A 20,306-nucleotide genomic window follows, 5' to 3' on the forward strand; every position below is an offset into this window, starting at 1 on the left:
CCTTTCAGTGTCTATTAAAACCACACATTTGCTTAATTCCATGATGTTATTATATATTTATATTTTTAATTCTGTTCTGGGTCAGCTGCATTTTATTCTGTGCCGTGATCTGAATGTTGGATGGTTATTTTTAAATCATTCTATATTATGTCAAGATGACATCTGGAAGGTGGTCTAGAAATGTTTTAAGAAATAACTACTCCTATTTTCCTAGAGCAGATTGGATCTCTGTGTTATCAACAACCCCTTTAAAACTAAAATAGTAATGTAATTATTACAGTCTGGATTTTATGCGTTTCATTTCCTTTTGACCTCACTGTTTACAATACCCCCCCCCACACACAAACACCATGTGTATTTAAACTTACACTGCAGGATAGGACACCCTGCATCTGACGAAGTAGACTCTAATTCACAAAAGTTTGTGCCACAATGCATTTGTTAGTCTTTACAGTGCTAAAAGGCTCTATGCCGTTCATGTTCAGATGGTTGAACTGAGGCATCATATTCTTTGCAGGCTAACAGCGTACGTTGTAAAGGTCTTTGCCATGGCTTCCAAAATTGTAAACACTATTAACAGCGAAGTGGTCTGTGGAGGTGTGAAGTGGCTAATTCTGGAGAGGCAGAAACCAGATGGAATTTTTCATGAGGACGCCCCTGTGGTCCATGGAGAGATGGTGGTATGCTTTCTTTCTGCTGCTTGTCCTTTCTGATAACAAATCCATGTATTTTCTGGTTCCTAATTCAGAAGAATCAGTTAATAGACTGTACTGTATTACAGGCAGGTAGTCCCTCAAGCCTTTTGTCCGATGACAGTTTCCTGCAGGCCAGGTTCTTTATAGAGGGGTTCACAAAGAGGACATGGTGGTGAGACACATTCCTACTTACCACTGCCGCTACGTTACTTCCCTGTAGTGTTATCGTTGTGCAAACCACCAAGGCAAATAGCTTCCCATGGGATATGCAATCTGCAAAAGATGGGGGAAAGGGGAAGACATATATGTCTTTTAAAATCCTTTGGGCTCTTAATTTTCTAAGCTTGTCAAAATTCTGATATGTTCAGGCTTGCTTCCCTTGCCTCCACACCACTCCCCAACTGCCTGTACTTCTGAGCTATGTTTTTGGTGGGAGATCTGTTTGTGTGAGCCAAACACATCCAATTGTTCTTGCCCACCCCCCTCTGCTTCCTTCCAGGGAGGTTATAAGGGCGCTGAACCAGATGCGTCATTAACTGCTTTCGTCCTGATTGCATTGCTGGAGTCCAAAGACATCTGCAAGGATCAAGTCAATGTAAGTACCCCTGAAGTGGCAAGAGACATTATAAGATATGGTCACCTTGTAAATCAATGACTTCCCTTCTTCTCTTTCCATGGTTCATTTTGCATACCATACATCCCTGCATATTTTATATGAACTAAACCATGCGTTAATCCATCGTTACATCCATCAAAACTGATTTACACTGTTGAATTTATCTTAATGCTACCAGCGTTTTTAAATCAACACAATTTTCACCCATATATTTAGTAAACATTTTCCAATCTTCTTTAAACGTACATTTCTCTTGTTCTCTTAATCCAGGGGTAGGCAACCTAAGGCCTGTGGGCTGGATGTGGCCCAATCGCCTTCTCAATCTGGCCTGTGGACGGCCCGGGAATCAGCGTGTTTTTACATGAGAAGAATGTGTCCTTTTATTTAAAATGCATCTCTGGGTTATTTGTGGGGCATAGGAATTTGTTCATTTTTTCTCCCCAAAATATAGTCCGGCCCACCACATGGTCTGAGGGACGGTGGACCGGCTCACGGCTGAAAAAGGTTGCTGACCCCTGACAGTGTGGTGTAGTGGTTAAGAGCGGTAGACTCGTTATCTGGGGAACCGGGTTCGCGTCTCCGCTCCTCCACATGCAGCTGCTGGGTGACCTTGGGCTAGTCACACTTCTTTGAAGTCTCTCAGCCCCACTCACCTCACAGAGTGTTTGTTGTGGGGGAGGAAGGGAAAGGAGAATGTTAGCCGCTTTGAGACTCCTTCGGGTAGTGAAAAGTGGGATATCAAATCCAAACTCTTCTTCCTCTTCTTCTTCTTCTTAATCCATAAATTAAATCTGCAAGCTGCGCATATTCCATCAGTTTAAGTTGCCATTCTTCTTTAGTTGGGACCTTGCTTGTTTTCCATTTTTGGGCTAACAAAACATGGGCCACAGTAGTAGCATACATAAATAGTCATTTTTGACATGTGGAAAGTTCCCTCTGAATCATCCCCAACACAAATGACTCTGGGGTTTTTCTTTGGAAAGGTACTTTTAAACATTTTTTTTCCAATTTATTATATATCATTTCCCAATACTCTTTTACAACATAATCACATTCTCAGCTCTTTCTCACATTGTCCACTTTTTGCTATGGCTGTGCTGCGTCATACCTTCATTTCAGTAAGGCTTTGGGTGCCTTTTAGTGAGTTGCATAATCACTCTTTCCCCCCTCTGTAGTGCTAGCTCACAGTTTAGGGGATGGGGAGCTGAAAGGAGAGCAGAAATTGGAGACCACTTGCAGTGATGTAGTGGTCAATAAGATAAGCAGCCAATATGATGAGGTAGAACCATCTTTCCAACTCCAGTATCACTGCAGTTTAGCTGGATGGGGTTAGGCAGGGCAGCAGCGAGGTTGAGATTGCTCAGGCATGCCACTCGAGCCAATCCTGTGCTTCCACCAGTGAGCCGGTGGCAGGCCAGATCCCGTCACCTCCCTACCTGAACTCCATCCAGGTAACCTGCAGTGACAGTGACACAGGCTGCTGCTTGGTGATGGTGGTGGTGAAAATCGCCAAATAGGTTCAGTGTGTATGTGTGTTTCTAACTGCAGGTGGCAGCGTGGTTTTCTGTTTAGTTTTGGTGATGGAACTCCTCACTTCCCTTCAGAATTTAGCATCATTCCAGATAAGAATCTTTATCTCCACTGTATGACCACTTTTGCAGCAGGAATTAACCCCCCCCTCCTTTGACTCTGGGAGGCAGTGGCAACTCCAGTCCTCTCTCCCCAATGGACCGCTCCATATTTCATCAGCCACAAATAAGGTTGTGAGAGAGGAGAGGGCATTTTGGCCTCACCTTTCTCCAAGCCCAAAGCTCCATACAATTATGATACCTGCAGATATTTGTGTATGTGTGTTTTTGTTGTTGTTGTTGTTGTTGTTGTTGTTCAGTCATTCAGTCATGTCCGATTCTTCGTGACCCCATGGACCAGAGCACGCCAGGCACCCCTATCCTCCACTGCCTCCCGCAGTTTGGTCAAACTCATGTTGGTAGCTTTGAGAACACTGTCCAACCATCTCGTCCTCTGTCGTCCCCTTCTCCTTGTGCCCTCCATCTTTCCCAACATCAGGGTCTTTTCTAGGGAGTCTTCTCTTCTCATGAGGTGGCCAAAGTACTGGAGCCTCAACTTCAGGATCTGTCCTTCCAGTGAGCACTCAGGGCTGATTTCTTTAAGAATGGATAAGTTTGATCTTTTTGCAGTCCATGGGACTCTCAAGAGTCTCCTCCAGCACCATAATTCAATTGTGTGTTTTACATCTGGTTAAATGTGACTTAATTGGCTTTCACTTATGGAAGTTGTCTTGGGCATTTCTATAGGTTTTGAAATTGGAATGTTGGGGTATTAATTTATAAACGAGCAAGATTATGGCTGAGATAGCTGCATAAGCTGGTCTCTGAGGATCAGCTGCCTGCTGTAGGAGTGCCCATTTGTTCCCATTATGCTTTGCTTGTATATTTCTAAACCAAAGGATACTGATCTCAGTAATGCTTCCCCTGGAACCTCTCACTACTCAGAAGCACAGGAACACATAACACTGTGTTTGCTCCCCCAAACACTCCTAACATATCTACTTCTCTTCTCTTCTCTTCTCTTCTCCTCATCCAGATTCTAGAGAGCAGCATCACCAAAGCTTCTGAGTATTTATTAAGACAATATGAGATGTTGCAAAGACCTTACACCGTGGCCCTCACGGCTTATGCTTTAGCCCTGGCAGGAAGGCTTGATGATGACAGGGTACTCATGGCAGCATCAAAAGGTACGTTTGCGGCAGCACACTCAATGCAAGAAGAAACATGGTCAGGTTTTGAAGACGAGCTGTTCATGTAAGGAGCATCTTGGAAGACTTCTAGGAAGGAGGACAGTGGTACCAGCCAGGCCAAAAGCAGCCTGTATGCGGCTGTCCTGCGTGAACTAGGAATGCTTTCCAGAGTAACAAGGGAGTATATCCTGCTTCCATGCACCCTTCCCTCTCCCTCCTGGCTGCCTTGTTCCTTCTGCTGTTGGGGAGAAATGGAAAGGCTGTGTCTGCAGAGCAGCAAGGAAGGAAAGGCCCCACGGTGGTTGTGGGTGCCAAATGAAGCCAAATACAACAGTGGAGGGGAAAGGGACTTTTGGCATTTGCTTTCCTTGTTGGAAGGGGATGCTTGAGCAGGTGAGGGGCAGAAGCGATGTTTGAGTCCCAGTTCATGGAATCAGTGTGTGAAGCCTGAAAAAGAATGGCTGAAATGCCGTGTGGATGTGGGTATTTGTGCCTGTGTGGATGTGCCTCAGGGCTGTCTTTTAATTGTTGCTGGCTTCTTCCTTTCAAACAAGGGGGGTGGTCTGGATGACACTTGGGATCCCTTCCAATTATACCATTCTATGACAAACAGATGTTTTGTTTCTTGCACTGGTTTTCAGAATTCTGTGACTGATTACTCCTCTTCTATAGCTGTTGTAAATTTGTTCGTAAACATACCATAGCATCACAGCAGCTTGGCCAATGGCTGGTGGGTGGGGAGGGCGCTTGCAGGCAAGTGACAGGCAGTTTTTAACTTATAATGTATTATGTAGTACATTGATCATCTCTTAATGGAAAGTGATGGGAATTGGGCGGATCCTTAGGACATTGAGCTCACCCGCCCACCGGGATCTGTTTAATGAGGATCTGTTTCATTGCTGATATATAGGTAAGAATCGCTGGGAGGAACATAATGCTCGCACCTACAACATTGAAGGCACATCCTATGCTCTGCTGGCCTTGCTGAAAATGAAGAAATTTGATGGTGCTGGTCCCATAGTCAAATGGCTGACGGAGCAGAATTATTATGGAGGGACGTATGGACAAACCCAGGTGATGGTTTGCTTTATTCTCCTTCTGCTGCTGTCAACAGCAGTTGGACTGCTTAAAAACTGAACTGTAGCCTGTGTTAGCATCTAGTTCTGAGTGCCCAGCCTGGTCTAGGCTATACCACTTTTTGCTGGTGGGGGCTCTTATGATAGAATGCTTTACCTGCAGAATAAAAGGGACGCGGGTGGAGCTGTGGTCTAAACCACTGGGCCTCTTGGGCTTGCTGATCAGAAGGTCAGCGGTTCGAATCTGCACAATGGGGTGAGGTCCTGTTGCTCTCTCCCAGCTCCTGCCAACCTAGCAGTGCAAGTAGATAAATAGGTACCACTGCGGTGGAAAGGTAAATGGCATTTCTGTGCGCTTTGGCACTTGTCACTGTGTCCTGTTGTGCCAGAAGCTGTTTAGTCATGCTGGCCACACAACCCGGAAAGCTGTCTGTGGACAAACACCGGCTCCCTCAGCCTGAAAGCGAAATGAGCGCCATACCCTAAAGTTGCCTTTGAGTGGACTTAACCACCCAGGGGTCCTTTACCTTTTTACCTTTACCTGCAGAATACAAAACAATTCCCTGCCTATTTGCTCTGATTTAGCACTAAAGAGCAGGTTTTCCCTGGGAAAGGACTGGGGCAAGGGAAAGACTGCTCATACCTGTGCTTTCTAGGAACAAGGAAAGTGAACAATGGGGGGAGTCCCATTATGCGAGTACAAATGGTTCTGTGCATAGCTGTCAAGTTTCGGATTTGAAAATAAGGGATCAGCAGTCTCACCTATCCCATCAAAACAGGACAGGAAGCAGCAGCTGCTCAAAGGCAGCCAGGCTCCGCCCACCAGCTAACCCTATTGGCCGGCTGAGGGGCTCGGCGGCAACGGATAGGGGCTGATGCAGGGGGAGGAATACACCCCCCTGTAAGCACGGGAAATGGCTCCCACTTGCTTTGAGGGCTGAGGCTTTTCTCTCCAAGTAGGCGAGGTCTTCCCACCCAGTCCCTGGCCAGCAGGGGAGGAGCTGCTTCCATTAAAAACGGGAAATTTAAGGGAAATAAAAAATAAGGGAGAGCAGCGGGAAACTGCTTGAAATAAGGGAGAATCCCGGGGAAAACGGGATACTTGACAGCACTGGTTCTGTGTAGTCACTTAGAGCGTCACTGAATTCCACTCTGTGTACAAAAATTAATATATTAGGGGAAAGTGGGCAGGAATGCATATTTTAGTAAAAATAATACATAAAAACACACTATATATTAGGAGAACCTATTTGTAAAAATGTTTCAAAACACAAAAATCTGTCAATTAGGAGAAATTTTCACCAACTTGCTAGTTGCTGTGGAAATGTGAAGAACTGAATTTAAGTTTGGGGAAGTGAGAAACTTGAGAGAGACCAAAATTGAAAGATTTGTCCCTGAGTGTGCTCCAGTTTCCTGGTAACCTCCATTAGCAAACTGTCATTTCCTCTATGTCTAGGTGGGCACCGCAAGCTGAACTCACTAAACTCTCATCTTCTTCCTCCCATTTCAGGCAACCATCATGGTATTCCAAGCTCTTGCCCAGTATGAGATTGACGTCCCTACCCATAAGGACCTGAACTTGGATGTTTCTATTAAACTGCCAGAACGTCAAAATCCATTTACTGTCAGGATTGAGTATGCGAATGCCCTTGTTACCCGGTCAACAGAGGTACAGCATTGTTTTTACTTCCATTTACTTCCATTGTCTCTCAAGACAAGACGGATGCCAGCCATGAACATTTTGTTTATTACTCCGTGGTTAGATTTCTAACGCACCTTGCAACATAATGCTCAATGAAACAAAACCATATGAAATACCTCAGTAAACTACTGTCACTTTGAAGCGACCACTGCCCAACACCATAACTGAGGGCTTATACCAGGCTTCCTCAACCTCAGCCCTTCAGATGTTTTGAGACTACAATTTCCATCATCCCTGACCACTGGTCCTGCTAGCTAGGGATCATGGGAGTTGTAGGCCAAAAACATCTGGAGGGCTGAGGTTGAGGAAGCCTGGCTTATACACTTACTTTTCCTCTGCTCTTTCCACAGTACGCACTTTAAAGCTCTGTGTCCAAGTTCCCCACTCCTTTTTGTTGCTTTGAAGCTTTCCCAAAACCTGCTCTTTAACGCTCAATAGGAACAAACAGCAATCTGCAAAAAAACCAGATTAACGTTTGCTCCAGCTGAGCCCTGGAAGAGTGGATTTTCACAGGGAAAGGGCAAACCAAACCAAACCGCTCAGACACACAACTTTTAAGTGCAAACCTGTGCCTGGCAAAAGTTAAGTGTGGATAAGCCCAGACTCAATCCCAGCTATTAAAAAGTACAGACTCAGAGCAATAATTCCCCAAATTCCTTAGCTGGGAGGGTGCATCTGTGGTCCATCTGCAAAAAGGGGCTGCTGTGTGTGTGTTTTTTATATTGTGGCATGTCACCCCATTCTCTGAGTGATGTGAAATTCCAGGGGTTCCAGGCACTCACCCAGGCTCCATGATTCTTTTTGGAAATGAGGCACAGCAGAGACTGTAGTGTCTTTATGATGTATACTTTATTTACACATATATATTTACACGGCATTAGCACTACAAGAGGGACTTGTTTCTCCCATAGTGCTCTGACCCTCTCTCCAGCTTGCTGCCTTTACCAGCCTGCAACTCCCCCCCTCCAAATCACACCACAGCCAAACTCGCAATTTTAAACTCTGGTTTTTGTTCTTCTATATCAGAGCTGCAGGAGGGGCTCCACCCAATTCCCATCAGGCACATTAATGGCTCATTACCTTTCCTTTGCCCTCTTAATGGCCCATCTCCCAGGCAATCGCCTGAACACGGAAAAATCTGGGTCCAGGCATTAGGCATCTGGCATCCACTTTAACCTCCCAAGCCCTGATTAAATTCTAACACCTACTGGACCCAGGAATTTAGGGGAGTCTGGCACCCACAAATGCCTAACAATACTTGAGAGTTCAGGTTCCCTAACGTTTTGCCCCTCAAATGACACACATACTTCCTGCAGATATGGTGCTGATTACCTCTTTGCTTCTACTCTCCATGCTTCAGGTGGGCTGTCCACTTTTTAAAAAGTTATTTTTTCCAGGAATTTTGCAAGTTTGTCAGATTAAGATTTGCTTGCGACTTTTTTATTATTCATTTAAAAAAACAAACTGCTCTGAATGCCATGAGTAGGCTTTGTAATCATTGCAAAGGCCAGTGTATCAGCACTGTGTGCAGTTGTTTCAGCTACAGTCTAGAGGATGTGCTTCCTCTGAACTCAGTCTGGGAAAGAATATCACATATCTGTCCGCCGATTGGTGATTCAAGAGCATTGTTAGTAAAATGAACCCAAAACAGAGTACGGGCTGGCTTGAAATTTAGAGCAGATATAGCTAGCTCTTCAGATCTCACTGTCTAAGTTTTTAGAGTTTGATTTCCATTGCTGCTAGCTAAACCTACCTATTCCGTCTTTTTTATTTATTACAATATTTAAAATAATAATTGTGAGTTGTGCAGAGTAGTTTGCTTTCATTTTAATGGGTTGTGCACTGGGAATACATTGTGTCCTCAGAACATACATCGTGTCCTTCTCTATATCAACTTCTTTTCCTGCATGCTGACTGCCACGCATACACATTAAATGTTTATTTATTTGTATCCTGCCTCTAGGACCCAGGTGGCGCTGTGGGTTAAACCACAGAGCCTAGGGCTTGCTGATCAGAAGGTCGGCGGTTTGAATCCCTGCGATGGGGTGAGCTCCCATTGCTCGGTCCCAGCTCCTGCCCACCTAGCAGTTCGAAAGCACGTCAAAGTGCAAGTAGATAAATAGGTACCGCTCCGGTGGGAAGGTAAACGGCATTTCCATGCGTTGCTCTGATTCACCAGAAGCGGCTTAGTCATGCTGGCCACATGACCCGGAAGCTGTACGCCAGCTCTCTCGGCCAGTAACGCAAGATGAGCGCCACAACCCCAGAGTCGGACACGACTGGACCTAATGGTCAGGGGTCCCTTTACCTTTACCTTTACCTCTAGTTCAAGCCACACTACAACAGAAAAAATAAAACAGTAATAATAATCAGTAAAATGACGTCAGTCAGTAGAGAACACAATCCAAAAGTATACTAACCCTCTTTGTTTCTTTAGACCAAGCTCAATCAAGATTTCACTGTGAAAGCAACCGGCACGGGAAAAGCAACTATGACTGTTGTGACAGTGTATAATGCAAAGATACGGGAGGAGGCAGAGCAGTGCAAGAATTTTTCTCTGCGAGTTTCTGTTGAAGATGTCCCACTGCGTAAGTTTGAGGGGTGGGTTTAGATTTTCTAGAACTACATGTGCTTCCTAGAAGAGTGATGACCTAGGCGGTTGTTTTCTGAAACCAGTAGAATAATAGAATTGTAGAGTTGGAAAGGGACCACAAGGGTCATTTAGTTTAACCCCCCGCAATGCAGGAATCACAGCTAAAGAATCTATGACAGATACCAACCTCTCTTTAGAAACCTCGATTGAAGGAGAATCCACCACCTTCTGAGGTAGTCCATTACGCTGTCAAACAGCTATCACCATCAGAAAGTTTTTCGTAATTTTTAGTCAGAATTCCCTTCATTGTAATTTGAAACCTTCCAGAGCAGGAGAAAACAAGCTTGCTCGGTCTTCCATGTGGCAGCACTTCAAATACTTGAAGATGGCTATCAGATCATCCTTTTCTTTAGGCTAAACATACCCAGCTCCTTCAACCGTTCCTCATAAGGCATGGTTTCCAGACCCCTGGCCATCTTGTTCGCTCTCCTCTGCACACTTCCATGTGGCAGCACTTCAAATACTTGAAGATGGCTATCAGATCATCCTTTTCTTTAGGCTAAACATACCCAGCTCCTTCAACCGTTCCTCATAAGGCATGGTTTCCAGACCCCTGGTCATCTTGTTCGCCCTCCTCTACACACATTCTAGCTTGTCAATATCCTCCTTGAACTACGGGACCCTGAACTGGGCATGGTACTCCAGGTGTACCTGTACAAAGAGTGGTCTTGCTTGTTTATCTACTGCTGAAAGAAATTCGTATAAAATTAACCAGGTGAATATGGGTAGAATGGTGGGGGGAAAAACCCCACCTGAAAACTAGGCCAGGGTGTAGAGAGAAGAAAAAAAGGCAAAAGGGCTTGGAAAAGGAAGGCGAGACAATGCCAGAAGGAGGGATAGTGCAAGATTTACCCAAGAACAATCCTTTAAATAGTTGTATCTTTTAAAAAATATTAGGGAGAACAAAACAAAAAAAGAATTCAAACAGTGATGAATCGTATAATCTGTATAATCTGCCAGTCAGAACTGAAACACTGCTTGGCTTGTTCAATACCACTCACTCTGGTGGTACTGAACTTTGAACAAGTCCTCCAGATCCCACTCTATAACACATGCTATAAACCAGGAGTGGCCAACTTCCAAGAGACAGCGATCTACTCACAGAGTTAAAAACTGGCAGTGATCTACCCCCTTTTTAGGGGTTCAGGTCAAAGTTGTTGAGCTTTATGGAAGAGGAAAGCAACACTGAGCTTTTTTTAAAGAAGGAAAGCCCTATTTTTGGTGGTTCGGGTCATTTTAGGGGTGCAGGGCAAAGATGCTGAGCTTTTTTTAGGGGAACCAAAGTTTTTCAGCTTCTTTGGGGGGAGCCACTGATCTACCGGTGGATCTACCACAGACGTCCGGTGATCTACCGGTAGATCACAATCTACCTGTTGGATATGCCTGCTATAAACAACATCACAAAGCACCTCCAGGGAAGAGAGCACTGCAGACTTCAGGTGTCAAAATGTCCAAGGTGAACAGCAATCGCAAGGGCCAAGCTACATGTGACAGCAGCAAATGTTTGTCTAATCACTTGTCTGGGAAGGGTGGGTCTGATGTTAAAATCAGTAGGGATGTGTGGGCAAAGGAAGCTGCATGGACCCCCCTCCTTCCCCTCCCCTCATTGCACTCATTTGGCCCAACTCCTTTTCCCTGACCCCAGCCCAGTTGTGATACTGGAAGCAAGCTTTAGAGCAGAGAAGTTGTTGGACTCCAAGTCTCATCAGCCGCAGGCAGCATGGCAAGTGGTCAGGGATGAAGGGTTGTGGTCCAACAACATCTGGAGAGCCCCACATCCCCAGTCATGGCCATGACATTCTTTGGGAAGAGGCCTATTAGTGGATAGGCCAGCAATGGCAAGTATGGATCTTAGTTGGACAATCAAGCCTGTTACTCTTTTTTTGAAACACCTAACAGCAAGGAATTTCCACAAAGTGACTAATTCTTTGTGCTTCCCCCCCCCCCAATTACAAGTTAAAGGGCAGGAAAAGGGAGCCAAGGGAGCAGTCAAGATCAACATCTGCGCCAGGTGAGCATTTGGGGCTTTCAAGATAGATGTGGGTCACCATCACTGAACATTCGAAGCAACAACTGGGAGAAGCAGAAATTGTTGCTTAACAACCAAAGGCTTCTCTGGTTTCAGGATTGGGATTTGTAGGGTGGTTGACTGCACCATAGTCTCTGGGCTTATCTGCAGTTACCTTTCCTTCATGCTTTCCAGGCATGGTTTGAACTTCATAGCTTTGTATCCGAGTGCTCTCCCCCCCCCCCACTGGAGATTTCCCCGCAAAAACCCACTTTTACCACTGAATTGGAGCAAAACCACAAAACTCCGGGGAGGGAACACTTGGACACGGAGCTTTGAAGCATTGGCCTGTGTCTGGAAAGTGTGGGGCAAAAGGAAAGCATGGATAAGCCCTCAGCAAGCAAAAGGAACACAAGATAAACGAATGATTCCAATTTTGAACACTAGAGAGTCTATTGAAATAGCTAAACAATCGAGATTTTAAGCCACGGTAGGTTGCTCAGTTGTGGTTTTGCAGTTTGTATTGCACACCTACATAACCACTGTGCATCAAGCAAGCTGTCCAAATTTTTTTTTTTTTTTTAAAAAAGAAGAGTTCGGATTTGATATCCCGCTTTATCACTACCCGAAGGAGTCTCAAAGCAGCTAACATTCTCCTTTCCCTTCCTCCCCCACAACAAACACTCTGTGAGGTGAGTGGGGCTGAGAGACTTCAGAGAAGTGTGACTAGCCCAAGGTCACCCAGCAGCTGCATGTGGAGGAGCGGAGATGCGAACCCGGTTCACCAGATTACGAGACTACCACTCTTAACCACTACACCACACAAAGTGTTCAATGACTTTTGCCCCAAATAACAGAAAGAACACCTCCTCCCATGCCAGCCTGCCTGTTTGTTAAGATCTGCAGAGAAAGCCTGCTTGGTGGAGTGAGGTTCACATACAGTGGCCCACAGAATGGCCTTGCGAGGCACACTTTGCCTTTACATTATTTTCATTTAGATGGGAAGGAGAGGCACTCCTTTTTGTCCAGATGAAGTTGACAGCAATGCTATATTTTCACTTCTGCTGCCCGTTCTGTGATTGCAATCAGCTTTAGCATGCTGGTTGACGTATTGTTTTAAATTGTTATTGTTAATTCTGATGTTAATGCTATTGTTAATGGCAATGAAATCCATTCTGGCGTCATTTTCCCTGTCCCTCATTCTAGGTATCTTGGAAAGGCCGATGCTGCAATGTCAATCATTGATGTCTCCATGCTTACTGGCTTTTCACCTGACACTGAAGATCTTAAGAGGGTAGGTGAGCTTTCCTTGGCACTAGAGATGACTGCTTCAGTTGTTCTTTGAGAATATTGCACTAGAAAATCCACTGCGGTCAGCATAAAAACTTGAAATTAGATCCACAGGGAGAATGGATTAGGGTTTATCATAAATGTGCCACCAGTTCTCCTGCTATGAGGCAGCAGCTTACTGGGCTGGGTGCAACAGAGGATCATAGAACTGGAGGGGACCCAAGGGTCATCTAGTCCAACCTCCTGCAATGCAGAAATTTCAGTTAGAGCATCTATGACAGATGGCCATCCAACCTCTACTTAAAAACCTCCAAGGAAGGAGAGTCCACCACCTCTCGTGGGATTCTGTTCCATGCAGGAATTTCAACATTCCTCCTGCCTTGGGAGAAATGACTGAGGATTCTGTGGAATTTCCCTAACAAATTTCTCTAACCGTATGAAAATTCATCCTACCTCTCTTGAAATCCCTCAGATACATACCGTATTTTTCCATGTACTGGATGAGGTTTTTTGACACAAAAATGTCAAAAAAAACTCGGGTCGTCCAATACACGGATAGTGGCATGATGCGGGGGGGGGGGGAGAGATGCCGCTGCATGCGGTGAGCGATCTGGGGGCACTGGTGTGCAGCTTCTCCTGATGCCACTGTGCACGGGGAGCGATCTGGGGGTGCTGTCTGACGGCGTGCAGCTTTCCCCGACGCTGTTGTACATGGGAATCACTCCTTGGATCGTTTCCCGTGCGCAGCAGCATGGGGGAAGGTGCCCTCCAGCCAAACAGCCGGCTGGCTGGCTAGCTAGAGCGCAACTTCCCTCGATGCTGTTGCGCGCGGGAAATGATCTAGGGAGTGTTTCCCGCCTGCAGCTGCGTAGGGGGAGAGGCTCAGCAACTTTGGGCCAAGGCCATCACCCCTCATTTTCTTAAAATTGAGTCCCCCAAAATAGGGGGAAGTCATATATGGGGGCGTCTAATAGACAGAAAATTACGGTATATTGAGCCTGGCACCTCCAAATTCCCTCTAGATGAAATGCAGGGTCAGCTGTACCCCTGAGGGGATGCCTGCTTGTGTCACCTGAAACTCCTGTTGCCAATGATGCCAATTGTTCTCATTCTGTGTTCAGCTTTCTGAGGGAGTCGACAGATACATCTCCAAGTTTGACATCAACGACGCCATGTCTGAAAGAGGGAACCTCATCATCTATCTGGACAAGGTAAATACTTGTAGGAGAGTTTCTGGGAATAACTGGCATAACTTAAGGTAACCATAGCTAGACTAGCGCTGGTGTGTATCTGTGAGTTAGAGGGTGGGTTATGTGTATACATTCTACAGGATTTTTATTTTATTTTCTTGAGCTGGCGCGAGAAGCATTTTATCTTCATGGGTATACACACTAGTCCCCATGTAATTTGAGAAGGTGTTACCATTCTGTATTTTGAATCATGAGGTAAATGATTTGCTTCAGGGTGCCTAATAAACTTCCTGGTTCAGGCAAGCCTTAAACACAGGTCTTCCCAGCCCAAAGTAAAGGCCATTGCATATCTTTTAAGAATAGCTTAGAACTAAGAATTTCACTATGTGGCTTTTCCTATCTTAGAGCTGTGTAGTGCAGGAGGAAGCTACAGTTGGTAGTTTTTTTTCTTTTCTACACACAACTCTTAAAATTATAGGAGCACTCTCAGGTTCAGTTTAGGTGCACAGTCTTAGGGTTCAGGAATCATGAACATATGGAGCTTGTATGGATTATCTTCTCTGGTGGAAAACTGGCACACAAAGACTTGCTCTTTCTTTTCTCTTCCCATCCTAGGTTTCTCATGAAGACGATGAATGTTTGCAATTTAAAGCTTACAAGTATTTTGAAGCTGGTCTCATTCAGCCAGGATCTGTCAAGGTGTACAGCTATTATAATCTAGGTAATAGCAACCGCAGCGTAAGCTGAAAGCTGTCCTCAGTTGTGTATCTTAGGGCCTGATCCCTACAGCTTTGTGTAAAACGGGGACTTGGGGCTCTGGTGAACTTGAGGACATAAAATGCAAGCTGTATTCTCTTACAACTCTCCCCGTGGACCCAGCCAGATAGGTGTATTGACCAAATAGCATGCACATAACTTTTCTGAAAGTATTTTTGGCCCCATTTTATGAATGCAGAACTGAGCAATATATCACACAAAAACATCAAAAGGCAATGACAAAACCTGACCATTTGGTGCGGCCGCACCTACACTTTGGGACTCCCTGCCTCTTGATATCAAGCAGGTGCCTTCACTGTGTTCTTTTTGGTGCCTGCTGAGAACATTCTGGTTTCGTCAAGCCAACCCAGATGCTTAGAAAATATGTTTTACTGTAGTAGTTTAACTTCTGGTATGTTTTAATTTTTATCTCCCCACCCCCCACCCCGATCTTATCTTTCTGTAAACTACTTTGGTGTTGTTGGGGTTTTTTTTGGTTTTTGTTTTACAAAACAAGTGGTGTATAAATTTTATGAAATAAATAAACCAGGAAGTAAGTAAGAAGAAGAAAGGTAATGACAAGAGAGCAGAAACCCACAAGCAGCATTTAGCTCGGCAACATCCAGCCCTAAGACATCCCTGCTCTAAGCAGCCAGATATAATTTTCTTCCAAGGGCAGTGAACAAAACCAGGGTGGCCTGGCTCCTGGTTTCCTCTGCTCTAGCACTAACCCACCCAGGGTGTGTGTGCACGTAGGAAAGACAGAATACTATAGAAATGTGAGCAATTGTCCTAATCAGCTTTGCTGCAGCATGCAAGGGTGGATTTTTTTGGTGGCTTCTTGGGCAGGATGGGCCAGTCCCAAGGTATTTTGCCATGCCAAAGAGCTGACCTGCTTGACGGGATACCTGCTCTCTCTTTAAGGTCTCTTGCGGTGTTATAGGGCCAGGGAGGGTGAGCTGGCTACCCACAGGCTCGACCTGGTCTGCCAAGCCCTTTTAACTGAGCACCGGTGGCTCCACCAAACTCAGATCGACATCTGCTGAAAATATTTGCCCACAGTCTCCCCTGCAATGCGATTGTCAGAAAGAACAATAAACCACATTTTTTCATGTGACTTCTGAATTATATCTGCGGTTCCCTAGCCCATGCTTAAGCACAGGAAATCAGAGGCCCTTCTTTACTGAGGAGCCTGAGCATTTGTGCATAGGTCAATTTGTGCAGTAAAATACACTTCCAGCCTCAGACCGTTACCTGAAGAATAGAGTACAGAACTTGAAGGGAATGCTGGGGTACTACTCTCTCCTTTCCAAGTAGTGACCGTTCCAAAAAAGCCCTCTTGATGGGTTTCCCTGCATTAAGTCAGGGTGATGTTTCACTGATATTCCGTTTGGGAGAAATGGGTCACCCACTCCTGCTCTGTGCCTTTCCTAAGGCTTTCCTTTTGGAATCAACCCCCCACCAGGGAATTAAATCGGTGAGCCGCACAGGCGTGTCAGTGTGGAAGTAAGGGCCTCTCTTTTCATTCCTCCTTTCAGATGAGCAATGCACCAAGTTCTACCATCCCTCCAAAGGCAGTGGCCTCCTCGATAAGATATGCCATGGCGATGTTTGCCGGTGTGCAGAAGGTAAGGCAGGCTGCAAAGCAGAGATGCTGCTTCCAGTCACCCAAACACAGCTCTGGGGATGCGGGGAAGGTTGGTCAGCATGGAAACAAAGGTCCTGTAGACATTTGTGGTTTCTGAATTACAGGAATTAATCTAGGGTGTATCCATGATCTAAGGTGCCATAGTGAGGGATGGGGTTGCTATTAAAAGAACCAGGTCTTTACAAGGTTTGGCAAAATCACTAATGATGGGTTTGGACTTGGTTTGAGCTCTAGCACTTTATATTATCAGATGAAAAATAGCAAATTTTTCAGCTGGAGGGAGTGGCGGGTTCCTTTCTTTTACATTTACCAAACATATATTTCAATGTACAGTATATTTATAATACTAACAGGTAATGCACAATAAAAATAATCTAAAATACAGTGAAATGCCGCAATAATATTGAATATATTCTTTTTCACTGCTATAATTAACTTCAAGTCTCTACATACCATCTCACTAATTTCAGTGGCAAGAAGGTGTCAAAAAGTTCCATTTTAAACTTTTGTTTGATAAATGTAAAAGAGGGATTTTTCAAAGCTGAAAATTCTTTTTAACAGGCAAAGACGTCACTAGCCTCACAAAACAAAAAACAAAACAAAAAATCCTTCCAGTAGCACCTTAGAGACCAACTAAGTTTGTTCTTGGTATGAGCTTTCATGTGCATGCACGATTTCGTGTGTATCTGAAGAAGTGTGCATGCACATGAAAGCTCATACCAAGAACAAACTTAGTTGGTCTCTAAGGTGCTACTGGAAGGATTTTTTTTATTTTGTTTTGTTTTGACTATGGCAGACAGGCACGGCTACCTACCTGTAACTGGAACTAGCCTCACAGTTATATATATACATAAAATTGTAGGGCTGTCATCAGGGTGCAGTTGGAGTGGATGATAACAGGCAGCTGCTCCAACTCCAGTACGATGGCAGTCAGGCGAATGGGAAGCATGGGTGGCTGGCGGCTCAGGGGAGAAACACCTGCTGCGGCCTGTAAAATGTGACTGCGGCAAGGTTTGACGGAGGAGGGCTGGTGTTTCAAAAAACCGCTCTCAGAAGCGCATGCCCACCTTTAAAAGGTAGGATGAGCTGTGAAGGATGAGGGAGACGCTTGGACAGGGCTGCGGAAGGAGGGGAGCAGTTTGGGGCAAGCTATTAGAGGAGAGGGTGGGACGAGCCATGATGGGATGTTTGGGTGAGCAGAGGTGGTTTTAGAGTGATGTGACCATTGCGGTTGCACTGTTTGCCGCACTGCAGGGAGCGCCAAAACAATGCTGTAGAATGGGGTATGGCAAGCAGGGGGTGCCAGATTTTAGCGGTGCACAGGACTCCACTGAAATTTGGGAGCCCAAAGTCTGCCACTGCTGTGAAGGGAGAGGTGGGTGAGGTGGGGTTTGGGTCAGTTGTAAAGGGAGGGGGAGCTAGTCAGCTGTGGGGTGATGGCACTCAGGGCCGGATTTAGGTTTGATGAGGCCCTAAGCTACTGAAGGTAATGGGGCCCTTTATATGTCCAGCTGTCCTTTGTCAACAACAAATTGTCGCTGTTTTTTTTGTGTGTGTGTTGAATACATGCTATATGGCAATTTATGGACCTAATAGCCATTTGCACATAACAAAAATATGTATTTTATCAAAGTAATTGTTGAACTGAAATACAATGAAGAAGTATATTAATAGTGAAATACAATTAAGAAGAAGTATATTAATAGTGAAATTATTATTAAGCTCTAACTTAAAATGATTGGGGACCCGTTACTTACATCATTGGAGCCTACACAACACAAAATAATGTTGCTGTATGTAGGTTTTATTTTATTTGCTTTTAATCTTATATTTTGGAAATGTACATCCAGTTCTTTTTCCCTTTAATTTTTTTGGGGGTCCCCAAGAAGTGGGGCCCTAAGCTATAGCTTGTTTAGCTTATACGTAAATCCGGCACTGATGGCACCGGAAACGGGGTTGGTGGGTAGGTGAGCAGAGCCACCATTTGCAATCAAAGAGGTGATGTCCCCTCACTATTAATTCTCTCTGCAGTGCCTTAAAATCTCCTGGGGTAGACTCATGACTAAAGATGATCGCAGTGGTTAATAATTGTTAGGGCTGCTGTTGGAGCCCAGCCCTAATTTGAACACCTGGCAGCCACAATGATCACATCCGTTTAACAATACTCCCAGAAACAACTGGGGACTTCTAGGGAAATCTCCTATCTCTTCATTCATTTTCTCTCTCTGCTCTTCTCCCAAAGAAACTTGCACCATTTACAACACGGCAACGAAACCGGTGGATCTGCAGCTACGAATTGCAGAAGCCTGCAAGCCAGGAGTGGATTATGGTAACTGAAGTTTACTCTCCTAAATGAGGCAATGGCTGTGCTTTGATGTTAATAGCAGCTGCATCTGCAGAACCCTGGACATTGTGGAGTGATATGGCTAATGAAGTGGCTGAGCTATCACTCCCGTGAGTCTGTAGGGCCAAAGTTCAGGAATGATGGGAGTTGTAGTTGAGCAACATCTGGAGGTCAGCCCCCTCTGCTTCAAAGTCCTCATAGGTTTCAGTTGAAGAATTAAAAGCATACCTGTTTTTCTTATTGAAGCATGTGGGCTTTAAGGGTGCTGAAATTATGACTGCATCACGACCTATTATTTATTTAAGATTTTTAAAGATTATTAGGAGATTCAAATCCTGTACCCACTTGTTACGAGTCTTAGTGAACTCAATAGGGATTACTTCTGTGTAGCCATGTATAGAGAGTTGCACAGCAAAGGGAGAAGTTAAATTCAAGAATTTCTCCTTCAAATCTGTACCCACTTACCTGGGAGTAAAACCTACTGAGCGCAGTGGGATTACTTCAGAGTAGGCTATGTAGTCAGAGTAGAGAGAGTAGTCAAGAAGATGGTTTTTGCACGTGCTGTAGAGGGAACTGAAGGGCAAGTTACCTTCAACCTGGGAAGGTAACCCATCTCAGAGAAGGAAAACTCTGCTATCTTGTGGGATCTCTTCAGGAGAAGAAAGGCTAAGGAGTAAACCATACACAAATCCGGAGTGGGGTCCCTAAGACGGTTGGATGGTGCCTTGTAAGCCTCCTTCTGGCAACTCCTGCAGTCTCCACCCCCATCATTCTGCCCGGACACTGAGGTCCAGCGCCGAGGGCCTTCTGGCGGTTCCCTCCCTGTGAGATGTGAGGTCACAGGGAACCAGGCAGAGGGCCTTCTCGGTGGTGGCACCTGCCCTGTGGAATGCCCTCCCATCAGATGTCAAGGAAATAAACAACTATCTGACTTTTAGAAGACATGTGAAGGCAGCCCTGTTTAGGGAAGTTTTTAATGTCTGATGTTTTATCGTGTTTTTAATATTCTGCTGGGACCCACCCAGAGTGGTTCGGGAAACCCAGCCTGATGAGCAGGGTATAAATATATTATTATTGTTGTTGTTGTTGTTGTTTGGAGTTAAGATTTTTTTTTAGGTGGGGAATCATACAAATTATGCAGAGTCATGCAAGCTCACTAGCAAGGTTAAGGCATATATGAGGGAAACATGCAGCCATCTTTATTAAAAACCTTTCTCTGTCTTTGTTTTTAAGTGTACAAGACCAAGCTGATTCTAGTAGAAGATGAAGGCGATTATCACAACTATATTATGGAAGTTCTGGAAATCATTAAGTCAGGTAAGAATTTGCACCCTGAAGGGAAACTTGCCGTGGATCCAAAAGTAGCAACATTTACTTCAAATAAGTATTGATGAAAAATCTCACTTTAAGTCTCTAGGCCACTGATTTTCAGTCAGTCCGACAGGCAACCCTGGGTCTCCTCAGAAGCTTCCCTGAAAGATGCCATGCCCAGCACTAGGAACAATAGGAACTAGATGGGCCAATGGTTCTATGGACCATTGGCCCATCTAGTTCAATATTGTCTACACTG

At 44.9% G+C, this 20,306-nt stretch overlaps 1 protein-coding gene across 1 annotated transcript in view; it reads left to right on the plus strand.

The window, feature by feature from the left end:
- The window catches only part of LOC117060850 (venom factor-like), a 64,489-nt gene that overhangs the window by 39,282 nt on the left and 4,901 nt on the right, over positions 1 to 20,306 (plus strand). Inside the window, exons 26-38 of the mRNA XM_033173416.1 lie at positions 518 to 680; positions 1,195 to 1,290; positions 3,916 to 4,066; positions 4,980 to 5,143; positions 6,656 to 6,814; positions 9,285 to 9,435; positions 11,457 to 11,511; positions 12,715 to 12,802; positions 13,920 to 14,009; positions 14,604 to 14,709; positions 16,283 to 16,372; positions 18,635 to 18,721; positions 19,970 to 20,053. Coding sequence (XP_033029307.1) covers positions 518 to 680; positions 1,195 to 1,290; positions 3,916 to 4,066; positions 4,980 to 5,143; positions 6,656 to 6,814; positions 9,285 to 9,435; positions 11,457 to 11,511; positions 12,715 to 12,802; positions 13,920 to 14,009; positions 14,604 to 14,709; positions 16,283 to 16,372; positions 18,635 to 18,721; positions 19,970 to 20,053 — 1,484 coding nt within the window. The remainder of the gene's footprint in view (positions 1 to 517; positions 681 to 1,194; positions 1,291 to 3,915; positions 4,067 to 4,979; positions 5,144 to 6,655; positions 6,815 to 9,284; positions 9,436 to 11,456; positions 11,512 to 12,714; positions 12,803 to 13,919; positions 14,010 to 14,603; positions 14,710 to 16,282; positions 16,373 to 18,634; positions 18,722 to 19,969; positions 20,054 to 20,306) is intronic.

The sequence above is a fragment of the Lacerta agilis genome, chromosome 16 (assembly GCF_009819535.1).
Source record: "Lacerta agilis isolate rLacAgi1 chromosome 16, rLacAgi1.pri, whole genome shotgun sequence".
Classification (NCBI taxonomy): Eukaryota; Metazoa; Chordata; class Lepidosauria; order Squamata; family Lacertidae; genus Lacerta; species Lacerta agilis.